The sequence below is a fragment of the Mustela putorius genome, unplaced genomic scaffold (genome assembly GCF_011764305.1).
Source record: "Mustela putorius furo isolate JIRA1106 unplaced genomic scaffold, ASM1176430v1.1 tig00003913_pilon_pilon_pilon, whole genome shotgun sequence".
Lineage (NCBI taxonomy): Eukaryota > Metazoa > Chordata > Mammalia > Carnivora > Mustelidae > Mustela > Mustela putorius.
This window is the reverse complement of record NW_025422060.1, coordinates 2,885,817-2,901,365: the sequence shown is the minus strand read 5'-3', so window position 1 is coordinate 2,901,365 and position 15,549 is coordinate 2,885,817. Positions and strand designations below refer to the sequence as shown.

The 15,549-nt window shown below is 47.2% G+C and overlaps 1 protein-coding gene across 15 annotated transcripts in view; it reads right to left on the bottom strand.

The window, feature by feature from the left end:
• Window positions 1-7,920, bottom strand: part of PARD3 (par-3 family cell polarity regulator) — a 653,655-nt gene extending 645,735 nt beyond the window's left edge. For all 15 annotated transcript variants that reach the window (XM_045069142.1, XM_045069153.1, XM_045069147.1 and 12 more), the window contains exon 1: window positions 7,655-7,920. In XM_045069142.1, coding sequence (XP_044925077.1) covers window positions 7,655-7,774 — 120 coding nt within the window. In that variant the 5' untranslated portion in view covers window positions 7,775-7,920. The remainder of the gene's footprint in view (window positions 1-7,654) is intronic.
• Window positions 7,921-15,549: the final 7,629 nt, after the last annotated feature.

Sequence of the window (15,549 nt, the reverse complement as noted above, 5' to 3'; positions counted from 1 at the left end):
TACAACTCAAAGATTTTTATCATATTCACAGAGTCATACAATCACTCACTATCTAAATTTAGAATATTCTCATTACCCCCAAAGCAAGCCCACGAGCAGCCATTCTCCATTACTCACTCCCAAACCCAGTCCTCTATAACCACTACTCTACTTTCTCTACCTACAGATGTGCCTGTGTCAGGTCATTTTGTATATACGGAATCATGTAATATACATGGGCTTCTGTGCCTGGCACAGTGTTTGCAAGGTTCATTCACGTTGCAGCATGAATCAGTATTTCACTCATTCTTATGGCTGAGTAATATAATATTCTAATGTATGGATAGACCATATATTGTTCTGTTGGACATCTGGGTTGTTTCCAATTGGTAGCTGTTATGGAGAATGCGGCTATGAAGACTCATGTACATGATTTTTGGGTGAACATGTTTTTATTTCTATTCTATATTTTACAGTCTGTTTTTAAGAGAAAAAAATTAAATAATTGACATTTCATGTGGATTTGGAGATTTCAATTTTATTTCTAAGTTCCAATATCAATGGATAGAAGAAAAAGATAAGCAAAAGTAATATTTAATGTCATAAGCCACCTGAAGATGGCAAGGCAGACCCAAGAAGATGCAAAGCTATGAAAAAAAAAGTCACATGTACATACTCCTTCCAAGTGAAAGAAATCTTAAAGATAAAATGACTAACAAGCAAACAAAGATCACCTTTCTACCATGTTCACACAGCTCTGCATTGCTTTTCATAAAGCTTTCTCTTTTCTATGTAAAACAGAAAAGATACCAAAAATAGGTAAAATTATATAAATTTCTGATTCCCCAACTCTCTGTATGGCCACTAACCTTGGTTCTGGCTAGACCTGGTGTATGAGTGGCCACATGGGAGGAGGAAAGCACACTGTGTGGGCTGAACCAACTATTTTACCCTGTGGAAAATGAACTGAGGAAATACCTCCCTGGACCAGTTTTACACATTTCTTTCCATCCCCGAAAAAAATGCATAAGGCTCCAAACATCTATTATGTGTCCAACATCACTAAGCTGCCTCCAATTCTACAGGGAAGTACAAAGCTCCCAGGACAGAAGGATGAGCTATGGGTTAGGGGTACAAGTGATACTGAGCGCTGCCTCCGTGACCAACTCATCCAGGTCTGCCATGAGCCAAGAAGCACCTCACGTCAGCCAGACTCTCTCTGTGAATCTCAGATCCTAAACATTTCTATTTACTGCTGGCACTTACCCAAGGATCTCAACTGACAGAATTAGAGGCGCCAGACCCAACATAGGTATGTTTCCGGGCCAGATTCCCACACTGCTCTGGCCACCTGCCTTGAACCAGGCCCAATGCAAACCCTATGACTATCCCTCTGCTTGGTCTGAAAACAGACTGAACTCCTTCAAAAGAGCTGAGACAAAAAGAGTAACTTCCAGGGACTCCAAATCACACTAAATCTTACTGTCAATTATAATCTGTTTGTACCAATATGCCAGACACATCAAACCCTAAAGGGCTAGTCATACAGTCTTCCAAGTAAAAGTATACTTTTTGTGTAATAATGCATGCGATGTGTTTATCCTGAGCTTTTTATTTACTCAACCGGTTAAGATTCCTCTGCAGCAGATGTTGGCTCTCCAAGTAAGACTGAGGCAGGACTACCGCCCTCAAGCATGTCCCCAGAAGGAGACGGAGCTCAGTTGTGTTCTGCAGATAAGCACTGTTAACAGAGGGCACAGTAATGCTCATTCACCCAGGTCAGTCCAGGAGCTAAGGCCCCAGGAGAAGCACAGACTGGAGAGCCTCAAACATCCTGAGATGCAGGGCCAACCTCCCAAAGATGCTGGTTTGAGACGAGGCTCAAAAGATGAGCAGACACAGACAGTGGGCATGGGGGCAGCATACAGAAGAACAGACAACACTACGGCAGAGGCAGAAACGTGCGAGCAAGTGCCTGTGGGTAGAATATGGGATGGGGAAGCCCGGTGAGGGAGTGGCTAGAGGCAGGAGGGGTCCCACAAGGGACAGGTTGTGCTGAGGTGACGTGCAGAGGCACTTACACAAAAGACTACAATGAGATTTGCGTTTTTAGAAAGATCAGCCTTTCAGACAGGTTGCATTTCTTTTTCACTTTGAGAGGAAAGACAGAAAATGTTCATAAAACAACATTTATTTCACTTCACTATTTGTTTGCTTGTCCCTATTGTCATTCAAACTCTGCCACAATGTAACTATTTCCCCAAGTTTCAATAAGCTTGTAAGAGTGTAACAACAAGCAGTTATATATGTATTTGCAGGAAAAGCTCATACCAACTGTTAAGACTTTTCATAAAAAACCATGACTTAGGGATGTCTGGGTGACTCAGTGGGTTAAGCCGCTGCCTTCGGCTCAGGTCATCATCCCAGGGTCCTGGGACCGAGTCCTGCATTGGGCTCCTTGCTTGGCAGGGAGTCTGCTTCTCTATCTGCCTCCGCCTCCCACTCTGACTACTTGTGTGCTTCCTTTCTCACGCTCTCTCACTCTCTCTGACAAATAAATAAAATCTTTTTTAAAAAATGACTTATCATGTTTTTAGTAATCAGCAGTACCCCCCCCCAAAAAAAGCACATTTTCAAAAGTTACTGTCGGTAAACTCAAGTTTGTTTTAATAATAACGAATCACTATTAAACAACTCAGGTTTCCATGCTTCAGGGACAAAAGCAGTGGCCCACAGGCCAGAGGCCCAGATGATCAAGCTAGAGTAAAGCCAATATTGGCTGCATTTATGTTCCCTGATACACATACACACATGCGTGTGGGTGCACACACATACACACACACACACACACAGAGGCACACACTTTGCTCCTCTGACTGCTGTGCTGCTTAGGTAAATATTAACATTTTTACCTATTCTTTAATTAAATGACATACTACCTTCTTTAGTAAAGAGGAAAAAACAAGCAGGAATGATAGGATACTTGGGAAAGTTTCCCAGCAAGTAAAACTGGTGAGTAAAACACCAGTGATTCAGCTCTAGCACTAAAGACTCTCCCATTCATCATCTGTTCAGTACTCACATTAACCCTGCCAAGGGAGTAACCCACTTTAGACAGAGGAAAAATGAGTTTCTATAGGGTTAGTTTGCCCCAAGGTTAACTGGTAATACAGAACAGTAATACCTACCAATAATAAATAAACCTAGGTCTCCAAACCCAATCCAAAGTTCTCACTGTCCCCTAAGAGAAGAGGGCTATGGGGGAAGGCAGGGAATTAACAGGTTCCAGCAACTTCCCTCCCTCACTTTACCCTACTCCTATTCCTTCTCAGCATTCAGCAGCACTTTGGACAGAAGGCAGATCTCATCCAAACAGCTGCTCCAGATGTTCTCCCAGAGGACCAGGAGTCCATACTGCTGCCCTGGCCAAATACCCGACTCCCTCCCATACCATCCATATAAAGTCCCAGTGTCATGCCCCCGCATCCACAGTCCTCCTGATCCTGACCCACCACCTGGCATGAATGCCCCTCAGGAGCCACAGCAACCCAGAAAGCCCGAATCAACTGTGTTCACACTGTTCTCCTTCATGCAATCCCTTCCTTCCCAGCTTGCAGACACAGGAGATGCCTCCAGAGGCTCATGCCTGGACCCCACTGCAGACCTGCAGAAGCAGGACATCTTAGGCAGGGAGGTGCTTTCTGAGATCGCTCCACTAGCCAGTTAGGAAGCACTGCCCTCTAGTAGGGCCAGCCTCCTGGCTCACTAAGCCCAATAACAACTCTAGAGACAAAAGAGGATTTCCCCTCCCCCACCCAATGCCTAATGACCACTCACATCTCTGAACTCCAGAAGCAATTACTGTCTGCACCACCCTGTTGCCAAGCAGTGCTCCCACCTACTATTACTATTGTATGTACTCATCTGGTCTCCTAGATATTCTTCTCAAGTGCAACAATTTCATCTAATACTTCTCCATAGAGCATAACATTTTGTACACAGCAGCCCTCCAAAATAGCAACTTTTTTTTTTTAAACAAACACGAAGACTTTCTTATCTTTCTCCTAGCCAGATTTAGGAGGTACAGCAGGAAAAAAGGGAAGCCTCGGGGCCAGACTTGATTCACTCAAAATTAAGGAGTGGCCCGCAAAGAAAACCTCAGAAACCAAGGGCACCACACTTAAAAGTCACTGCAGTTGGTGCTCTGCACCCTGTGTCCATCAGGATTCAAGGATGAGTCAGGCTGCAGGCATGAGAAGAACGAACAGACCCATATACAGCAGACAGTCCTCCAAGTCTAAGCACTCAAGACTAGTTCCTCCAACAGAATTCTCGATGTCTAGCAGAACACCCTCCTTAAACAGGGTCTGGATGAGGATGGGTGGATGGAGATGGAACAGTCAAAACATTTTCACCCATCAGTGATCATAAGCAGAAAAACATTTTTCCACTAGAGGAAAAAAAAAATCATGACTAAGTGTAAGCCTTTAAATATCTGCTTATTGAGGGCATTTCTGGTATTGTCACATCACTCCACTGTCCAAAAAAATTGATTTGTTTAACCTGAAAAAAGCTCAAATACAATGCCAAATAAAATAGCCCCATGACACTACAAAATGCTTATTGCAGAGAAAACTTTAGTGACCTGGGATCTTTCCTTCCCTTTTCCTTTCTTCTTATTGGGGGAGCGGGTGGAGGTGGGGGGAAATTTTAGCTGATTTTTATACAACGCTATAAACATGATCTTTCCACATTTTTCCCCACCAGATGGGAGTCTGTCAAGCCACAGGTCACCTAGCAACTTAAACACCACTCTGCAGCTCGCCAGCTACCCAATTCTTCATACAAAACTTACTTTGTCCTATTAAACAATAAGCGGTAAAGAAGAGAGAATAAGAGTTAAAGCAAGTGTTAATATGTGTTTGCTTCATAATCACCTTAAATGAGGTGGAAGAAAAGGGAAGAAAGACTAAACTTTAATCTTAACCGTTACCTAACAATTTAAGAAGAAAAAACACCAATGAAGACACTCAGCCTCTGACAACATCTGAGCTCAACAGTCTTGTGATTCAATGATTAAACTTTGTGTACTACAAAGTCCATCTTAAAATTCACCCACTGAACTGTGAATTGCACTGAAAGAGCCTTTAAATAATTTTAGAACGCCCTGACTCATCTCTGACTCCTCCCCCTCATTTATATCCAACTCCAATGCTACCATCACCCTGAGAATCACCCTTCCTTCCATCTACACCTGGTGATCTCACATTTACCCTCTAAAAACTCAGCTCAAGGGGCACCTGGGTGGCTCAATTGGTTAAGCAACTATCAACTATCCTCTTTGGCTCAGGTCATGATCCTGGAGTCCTGGGACCAAGTCCCTTGGGCTCCCTGCTCAGCAGGGAGTCTGTTCTTCCTCTAACTTTCCCCCCTCTCATGCTCGATCGCTCTCTCTCTCTCAAATAAATAAAATCTTTTTTAAAAATACAAATAGTATAAAAACTAGCTCATATAACCCTTCTCTTAGGCATGCCTCCCCAGACTCTTAAGAAAACTGCACTCCCTTTTCCATCTTCCCAGGTCACTGGGAAACAACTACACTAATATTTAAAACCAAGGTCCAGATCTATCACTAAGAGTCTTCAGGTACATCTACCAACACCACAGACACAGTCCCTTCTCCAGGCACCACAGCATGATAGTCTACAGCACGGTCACCTTCACTTAAGGACAACGGAGCCTCTTGTCCTAGACCCTGACACTGCCAACTTTCACAAAGCAGCCAGTGGGCTCCCTAGATTTCCAGCACCCAGAATGATGCCTTTAACACAGTAAATGCTTAAGAATTTCTGTAGAAGGAATGAATGATTCGATCAAATCAACGACTACAGTTTTATCTCCCAAACGGGCTTTTCAACCAAAGTCCATGGTGTGCATAGTGAAAGAGAACTAATTTTAACCATGTAAAATGAAACGAAATGTCCTCTCTGTTCAGTAACACAGGCACACTGCCTAGGTTGTATTATTGTATTTCTCTTCCCTTTCACAACTTATTTTGGTCTCCAAAATGCATATGCAATCTGATTATTGATTTAGAACATTTAGATCATAAACTGCCATTCATAAACAATTTTTTAAAATGTTAAATGTAGGTTTTAGAGTTCTGTTTTCCCTTGTCAGCACTGTAAGATAAACGGGTGCCCAATTTCCACTAATTGTATTTGATTTTCAATAACAGTTAAACCAACTGTAAGAAGCATTTTAGAGCTGTTAAATATAGTCAACATCTTCCATCTTTCTGTCAGGTTCCTAAACGTTTCCCCAGATGATCTTCAAAAGGCCAAATTTATGCTATTCTATTCAATATATACTATAAACCAAACAACAGTGTAGAAAGTTTTTCTCCCTTAATTTCGGAGAAAATTGGATTATGCAGCCTGTATACACCTAAGTGGGCAATGCCACCGGTCCCTCTTGTCTGCTGCCCCTCAGCCTGCACAGGAGCTAGGCCACTCCACCACCGAAAACATGAGAAATTTTTTAAGTGAACATGCTTTCCACCAAATGTTACTCTACAGCAAAGGAAATATCCTCAGGTGCTTGACAGAAACTTCGGAGGCGTGGGCTGTTGTCAAACAGACAGCAGATAAAACAATTTAACAAAATGCCTTTTCATTTCTGACACATTGTAGAGGAATGCAGTTAAGTGGAGACAATGTTATCACTCCACGAAGAAAAAGGGAAATCTACTCCACTCCGAAATCAGGCCCCAGCTCCGCAGCCTCAGCACCATATGGAACTAGTTCCAGATAGGTATACGCTGAGGTCCTCGGCAGGAAAACTTTTAATTCAGTGACTGATCAGGGCTGTGCCTTTTAAAGGAGTCCTCCTGCACGGGAGCCTCCCAAGCACCGAGATTCCGTCCCCAACCAATGTCCGCGAGCCCGTGGGAGCGGGCGTCCCTCTCGGGGCTGCCGGCTACTGTCCCCCACCAGCTGCCCCCGAACCGCGCTGGGGCGGCCCTGCCCGCGGGCAACCGGGAGCGAAGGGCTCGTGGCTTCGGCTCCTTCCCCCGCCCGGACGTAGGCAGTGCTGGAGCACAAACGCCCGGCTCTCCGCCGCGTGGGGAATAATTAAACTCTCCTCCAACCAAAAAAGTTCCCTTTCCCCAGCCTTTGCCGCGGGGCCTGGGAGCGGGGAAAGGCCTGAGGCTGGATTTCCACCCCCTGCAGCCGGGGGAGAGGCGTCCGGCCAGGCTTCGCCCGCGCTCCGGAGGGCTGGGTTCGGGCTCGGCCCCTAACAGGCTCCGAAGGGGCTCCGGTGGCCGACGCCCGCCCCGCGGCCGGAGCCCCGAGGGAGAGGCGGCCTGCGCTCGACCAGGAGGAGCCGCGGGGTCCGGCGCGCTCACCCGGGGCTGCACCCGCGCCCGCCCTACCGGCCAGGCCCGCGCGGAGAACTTTGCCGCCCGCAGCTCCGGGCCGGGGGCGCCCGCGAGGCCCCGGCCCGGCCGCCGCACTTTCCCTTTCCCCGCCTCCCCTCCGTCTCCCTCCTCCCCTTTCCAGGAAGCGCCATATTGATCCCGGCGCCTTCCCCCTCCTCCTCTTCCTCCTCCCTCTCCTCCTCCCCCCTTCTCCCGCCCCCACCCCCGGCGCCCCGTGCGCCCCCGGCCCCTCACCTTGGCGATGGCCTTCCGGTAGCGGGTCACGGCTTGCTGGATGAGGCTGAAAACTTTCATGTGGCCGTCTCCGCACGGCACGACCACCCGGGTCCTCCCGAAGCACACGGTCACTTTCATGCCGCCGCCGCCGCCGTCGCGGGCCGGCCCGCGCCCCTCGCTGACCGCGGCGGGAGCGGCCCCGGGCAGGGGCGGCTGGACGCTGGGAGCGGCGGGGCCGCTGCACGGGCGCGCGGGAGGCTAGGGGCGCAGGCAAGCGGCGGCGCCGGGGGGCCGCTCGGCTAGCATGCCCGGCCCGGCCCGGCCGCCCTCGCCTGGCCCGGAGCTCGCCTCGCCTCTCCCCCGCTGCAGCGCCCGCAGCCTCCGGCCACCTGTTCGGCGTCTCGGCGCGCTTGACGGCGGCGGCCCGGGGCTGTGTGGCGCTCGCGCTCACTCGGGGCCGCTGGGGGAGGGGCGGCGGCGAGGGGAGGGGAGGAGGAGGAGCAGGGCCGGGCACACAACACCGCGCACATGCGGCAGGGGGAGGCGCGGCCCGCTCCCCGCGCGGGGCGGAGCGCACGCCCGCGGGCCCACGCCCCCGCCGACTCCCTCCCTGGGGCGCGGGCGGCCGCGGGACCCCGACCGCACGGCACGCCCCGGCCGGCTGTCTTCCGCTTGGGCCAGCCCTTTCCCGAGCGCCGCCGCGGAGGTGGAGGCCGCGGCACCCCTCCCCTCGCCTCGCCGACCCCCGCGCTGGGCACCGCGGCCCCCACCCGCCCCCCTCAAGCGCTCCGACGCGCTGCGGGGCTGCGCTCGTCGCGCTGAGCCCCTCCTCCGGGGCGCCGCTCCACACACACCCCATCCCCGAGGTCTCTCCAGAGCCCACCCCCTTTCTTTGTCACTTTTAATCCCCTTCCTCAGGCTAGGGGGTTCGGGAGAAATCGTTTCTGGAGAAAGCACTTTACTCTTGGCGCCGCGGACTCAATGCACAGGGACTCCTGGAGAGGAGCCGTCCCCACGTTACCACCGAAGGATAGGGACGGGACTGGGCCGGGATGTTCCAGCGGAGGTTTCTTCTCCCGCGGGGGCCCTCGCGCCGCGGACATCTCTCCCCCCACCTCGGGCCCGCATCTTGGCAGGGTTTTTGGTTCTGGCTGGCTTGCTGGGCTGCAAGGCCGGGCGGAGGCTGTTACGCGTTAAAAGCAAAAATTAATCGTCTGCTCTGGGGAGAGGTTGGTGAAGCTCTGACTCGACCCGGCCATTCTCTAGAAGCCGTACTATTTACCCTGAAGTTTCCTGTGACCGGGTGATGACCCACCCACTTCAACATGTAGATTTAAACATCTGCAAGTCCCATAATTTTATTTCTTAAAATTCTGCAACACAAGCAATCCTAACGCAAATTCATGAACAATACATTTAGAATGCCTGTGGGGAAGCTGTGCAAGGGGATCCCCACGATGCGCTGGCGCTTAACTCGGGCACTTAAACCCCAGAAAGAGAAAGCAACTCTGTAATGAGTTACATGCATGCGGGACCTGAGACATTTTTTTAAAAAGTGGATGGTATCAAGAAAAGCAACCGGCGCTCCTCTCTGTCTTAGTTATGAGCTACGATTCCTTAATAACGGTATGTCACTGTGTTTACAGAATGACAAAGGTCAGCAAAGAGTCTTTTGTTCATGTCTGTCCTAAATGGTAGTAAATTCATTTTTTCCAGTTATTCCTAGAATACGTGAATTAACAGCTGCCTTGAGCTGACATAGAACGTCAGCATTTACAGCAGGAAGAGCAGGTGATCACCCTTCCATCCCAACACACCTCCCATTTTAAAAATAAGGAAACAGATCATCTGCTTTCCAGACTCCCTAGCACTTTCCCCTGCCCCACACTGCCCCAGGTATAGTACAATTTGTCACTTAAAAAAAAAAATTATACTTCCTCTCATCTACAGTCCTTGACCAATGTACTCATCGGTTCTGGCAAACCAGTGCATTAAGCAGGTGCTGGGTGTCATCATCACCATCTTACCTCAGGATATCCACTGAGTGTTGAAGTCCCTTGCCCAAGGCCACAGAGAAAGCTTGAGGCAGACCCAGAAATAGAGTACCCGTTTCCTTCCACACATTCGTGGGAAAGGCTCATTATACTCCTATTTGGCTGGAACGTTCCACATTTCTAACCAATAATTAAGTTTGTGATAGTTTGTAACTATGATAACAACTCATGCTGAGGTCTTCTTGCTTCTTGTACTAATAGTTGGGTCCACACAATTACCCATAATTGTAGATGTTGTTTCTGTTTTAATGCATGGGGGAGGGAGGAGTATACTAGTTTAGAGTGGGGCTTTCTCAAAATAATTGATTGAAAAATAAGTTGCAGAGCACATCAGACACCAGAAGTCTCTAGATTCAGATCCTGACTCTACCAATTTACCAGCACCTTAGACATGACACACAGTCTCTCTCTAGCCTCAGTTTTATCAACTGAAAAGTGGACTGATGGTCTCTGTCTCATCAATTATATGGATTAAATAAAATAAAGTGGGGTGTCTGGGTGGCTCAGTCATTAAGCATCTGCCTTTGGCTCAGATCATGATCCCAGGGTCCTAGGATTGATGGTGCATTAGGCTTCCTGCTCAGCAGAAAGCCTGCCTCTCCCTCTCCCACTCCCCCTGCTTGTGTTCCCTCTCTTGCTGTGTCTCTCTGTGTCAAATAAATCAATAAAATCTTTTTTAAAAAATGTTTTTAAGTCTACTTAACTAGCTTAAGAAACTTAAAGTTTTATTTAAATCAACCTAGTTTTTCTAGATATAGTGATTCCCTTTATGTTAATAAATGATAAAAAACTAATACTGTGTTAATTTTTGATACCAGATTCTTGGGTATCTTGAGTCAAATTCATAAAATTGCCTCACAAATAGTGAATCTACTCTCACCAATGTGCTTCACTAACATCTAACCATGAAGATCCATTAGAGCCAGGCTACCTAATCGGTTCTGGCCTAAATGGACAAAAAAGGAAACCCCATCCTAATGAGAACCCAAATCCTCAAAGTCAAGGGTGGAATGTTATATAAATATTTTCTGGTGTGTTTACTCTCTTAAATTCAGCATATATCAGGTGGAAAAAAATTGTAGCCCTTATCCTATTTGTACTTCTCCTTTACAGTTGATTGATTTGACTGGTTTTAAAAACCTCAGAGAATTTTGAGAATTAATTGGGATCCACCTGGGTTTTGTGCCTATCTGCAAATGAAAATGGGCAGGTGTGACCACCTGGACTGTAATCTCAATTATATCCATCAGCACTCACGTGCCCTGTGAAATACATATACCACATGGGCACAAAGAGTATCCTATTACCTGGCATCTTCCCCTTAGAAAGGTAATAATTAAAAATTAAGAAGACATTTACAAGAGTTTCTGAAATTCGGTCATACATTGAAAATTGAAGTTATCTCTGGGATATTTCACCCACATATTGAGTGCCTCTCCATAAGTATTAAATTTAAGATCGTGTTAACACTTGCACAAGCACAGTCTAATAGAAGAATCAGATCAGTATTCACCAAATAATTTTTGTCTAACCTCTTTGTACCAAGCATTGCACTGTAGGCTAGGTGTGTAAGTTCCTCTCATTTTTTATTAAGATTTATTTATTTATTTGACAGAGATCACAAGTAGATAGAGAGGCAGGCGGGGCGTGGGGGTGGGGGGAGCAGGCTCCCTGCTGAGCAGAGAGCCCAATCCAGGACCCTGAGATCATGACCTGAGCCAAAGGCAGAGGCTTTAATCCACTGAGCCACCCAGGTGCCCCTATAAGTTCCTCTCTCATGAGATGCTCAGTCTAGTAAGAGCTTCAGATGTGGACAGGTAGCCACTGGAGAATGTGATAGGTGGAGGCCTCCAGAGAAAATGTGAACTCCTTCTGGGAAGAAAGGGAGAAAGGTGGAAGCAGGCCATCTAGAAGAAAGCAGTCAAGAGAAGCATAAAGCAAACCTCCTTTGTCACTTCAAATCTTCATGTAGCTGCAGAAGAAATTGAGTTTAATGATATCTCTTATTTAACCTAGTAGATCCTAAATATTTTCATTTCCACATGTAATCAGCTTTTCAAAAATACTAATGATATTTTTCGTACACCTTTGACTATGAATTCCTCATGACCTCCATGTGTAGTTTATCCTTAGAGTATATCTCGGTTTGAACCAGCCCTCCATATTCATCCACTCATGCATGACTCATTCATCAAACACTGTTTAACTAGCATGTGTCCAATCTCTGGAGGGTTCAGTGGCTGCGTGAGGCTGGTGGCTACCGTACTGGACAGCACCGCTGCGGAGGACGGGACCACTGATGGCTGGAAGCCACGGGCACCATCAGGGAACATACACATGGATCCAGCTCCCTGGGGGCAGAGACTATACTCTTCACAGAACTTCCCCAGAACTGCTCTGGGGTGGGGGAAAAGAGGACTTCTCGACATAGATATGAATCGTGTAATAGTACCGTGGTGTTTAAGAAAAAAAGTACAAAGACTGGGGGAAATCAGAGCTGCACGTGGGCTCAGTTGAGCCTCCCTGATGTGCAACATTAAACATAAGTCTAGTAACCGTGGTTTTTCTAATGAAACAGGAGCTTGTATGAATTGGATGGGTGAGAGAAATGGCCAATGAAAAAAGGAAAAAAAAAAAAAAAGCAAGAAAGGAAAAGAGTAAGAGAGGAGAGGAGCCTTAATGATCCCCGACCTGCTGAAAGCAGTCATCAGACACGAAAAGTACAGGGAGTGACTCGGTTCACAACAAAAGTAAATTGTATAGGACAGGATTGGCCCTGCCAGGCTTCCTCAGGCTATCTCCTTTCCCTCTCACATCCAACGCTGCGTCTTCACCCTAGAGGCTAGTATGATCCAAATGGCTCCAAAGGACACCTGACTCACCAGCTTGTGATTACAGGATGGAGTAGTATTTACTTTTATGCCCTGACCACACATATCCAAGCCCTCACCTTCAAAATATTGCAGGGTTGCCCTCCACCAATCCATCAGCTCTAGTTCCCACATTCTTGCTTTCCTGTTCCAGTTTGCAGAAATAACTGGAAGTGTGTCAGCATTGCTCTGTTGATACAGCCCATGTTGAAAAAGCTGGCATCCAGGCTGAGCTCACCACTTCTGGATGTCCCCGGTGTCACTCACCCAGCGTCAGAGACTCAGAAAAGGCCTGGGTCACCTGCAGAAACCTCAGAGACCTAGAAGGACCTGAGTGGCCCACCATCTTTTTGACAGCTGTCATGGCCCAACACTCAGAGCCCAGGTTCCCTAATCAAATGCCTCTGTCCTTCCCAGGCTCCAATGTCAAAAAACAAGGGAATTTGTTGATGAAGTCAACGAAGACATACCCACCAGGGCACAGAGCAGGGGCGAGGCTGGACCAGATGGTGATATTAAACTCAACTACAGTAAAGACAGATCTGTAGAAAAACCAAGCAAAGGAGTCTTAGCCGTTTATTTCCTGGAGGTCCAGCGTGACCTAAGGCACATTGGATTCTGAGCATCCAAGGGCTGGACAGGCGTTTCCACATGATGCTTGATAAATGCCACTCTTTTCGGCTAAATCTTTTAAAGCAAAGTTCAGGGTCAAATTCTCTAGCAAGGCCTAGAATGCTGACCTTGTAAATTGCCAGGGAAGTCAGAGATGTAGGTAACAAGATTGCTACTATCTATGGAGTTTCAGAATCTGAACTGGGATTCTCTGCTGGGTAGGAGACCATTCTGCCTTCTCTTCAATGTGGGCAGGGTTCTACCAGGAACACAAAGTACCGTAAGCCTTTATGTTTGTTTGTTTACTTGTTTTTAACCTTAAAAATTCAGAGAAAATGAGGTGGGAATGGAGGCAGATCAAGGGAATGATTTTAAACATTCCTTAAGAAGTAAAATTCTCCTCACCCAGGAGATACTTAATGTGTGACAGCTAAAGAAAAGGGGATGAAGTGACGTCACCTAAAACCTCACGCCAATGCCTAGTTAAATCTCAGCTCTGAAAGTCTTCTGGTAAGGGGATAGGTACAAGGTTTTAAAGACTATTTAACAAATGTGACTAAGCAGTTTCATTCAGTAGAGAGAGAAAGAAAAGCAAATGCATTGAGATTGATAATTGGAACAACATGCTTTCCCTTGACCCAGTCAAGTTTAAACGGCTGAAATTCTCAAATCATGAAACAATGAGGATGAGTAAAGGAAAAGCTTTAACTGGAGTCAACCAACCATGTAGGGCCTTCTCAGACTGTGTCCAGGGCTGGGATATCTGGGTTACCAGTGAGAGACCCTTTTATCTCTCCCTTCCCCTCACACCCTGCCAGCAGAAGGAGGCATGTACTCTTGTCCCAGAGCCAGACCTGCTCATGTCAGAAGGACATGAGTGGAGCTGAGGCTGCTCTGCCACGAAGCCCACAGGACCCCTGGCACTGTGTGCAATAATTCAGGTATGCTGGACCAGTGCACATCCAGCCCTGCTGATCTTCTCTACCTGATTTTAAATGGCTGACTCATCCTTCCCTCCTCTGTCAAGTCACTCTCTCTTAAGCTAGGCATTCAATCTGAAAAGCTCTTTCTGGTGCTTTGGAATTTCATCTGCTCAGTATCTAAGCCAACGCTGCACGCTTGTTTCAGCCGGGGAGGTTTCCTAGGTAAGCATGATGCCATGGCCCCCACCCAGGACCCAGAGCTCACAGAAGTCAAACACCTTTTCCTGACAAAACAACAGACTCCCTTGCCCTCGCCCAGCCTTCCCTCCATTGGTGATCTTTTGAGCCAGACCGTGTCATTTCCCTCTTCAGAGCCCTCCAGCGCCACCTCTTTCAAAACAAAACCAAAGTCCTTATATTAGTTTAGAAAGGTCTGCATGATCCACCCTCCATCCCCAAACTTTTTCTACTGCTTTCCCTGTTCACTCCGTCTCAGAGGTCCCATCTCACTGCTGATACTCAAACAGGCTGAGTAGCCTCTCTCCTCAGGGCCTTTGCACTTGCTCTTCCTTCAGCCTAGAATGCTTTTCATCCCAGTATCTGCATGGCTTCCTCTCTCACTTCCCTCAGGCCTTTATCCAATGTCATTGCTGCATTTCCTGACCACCTAAGACAAAGTAACAATAGCTTTTCCCTGTCCTTCTCTGTGCCCTGTGACAGCAGCCTGTGAGGACCAAGCCAAGCTATGCCTGGACTCCTGACCCCAGAAACTGTGAAATAACAAATAGATCTGATTTAAGCCTGCTAAGGTTGTGACAATTTGTCACATAACAATAGAAAACTAATATATCTATTCAATAAAGTCTTTGAATTGTATTTTAAAATACTTTGAAATCATAAGGATCCTCTTGAAGCCCTGTAGCCTGATGCTGAGAATCACATAGGATCCATATTAATATACGAGTCTCATGGCTTCCCCTTGAGATTCTGATTCAGTAGGCGTTGGGTGGGACCTCAGAATCTGTACTTCTAATCGGTGTCCTTGTTAACTCTTGTCACCAGTTAAATTGAGAAAGCCCTGACTTTGTTGTCAAAAAATGAAAGAGAGGGGTGCCTGGGTGGTTCAGTCGGTTAAGTGTCTGCCTTCTGCTCAGGTCATGATCCCAGGGTCCCAGGATAGAGCCCATCAGCCGGCTCCCTACTCAGCGGGGAGCCTGCTTCTCCCCTACCTCTGCCTACAGCTCCCCCTGCTTGTGTGCTTTCTCTCTCTCTCTCTCTTTCTCTCTCTCAAATAAATAAATAAAAATCTCAAAAAAAAAAAAAAAACAAGAAAGAAAGAAAGAAAAATGGAAGAGGAAAAGTCACCTTGGGCTGCAGTGGTCAGAACTGATGTGACGTTGAAGAACGGAGTATGAGTGGAGACATTTAAACAATGTTGTTCGTGCACTTCCGTG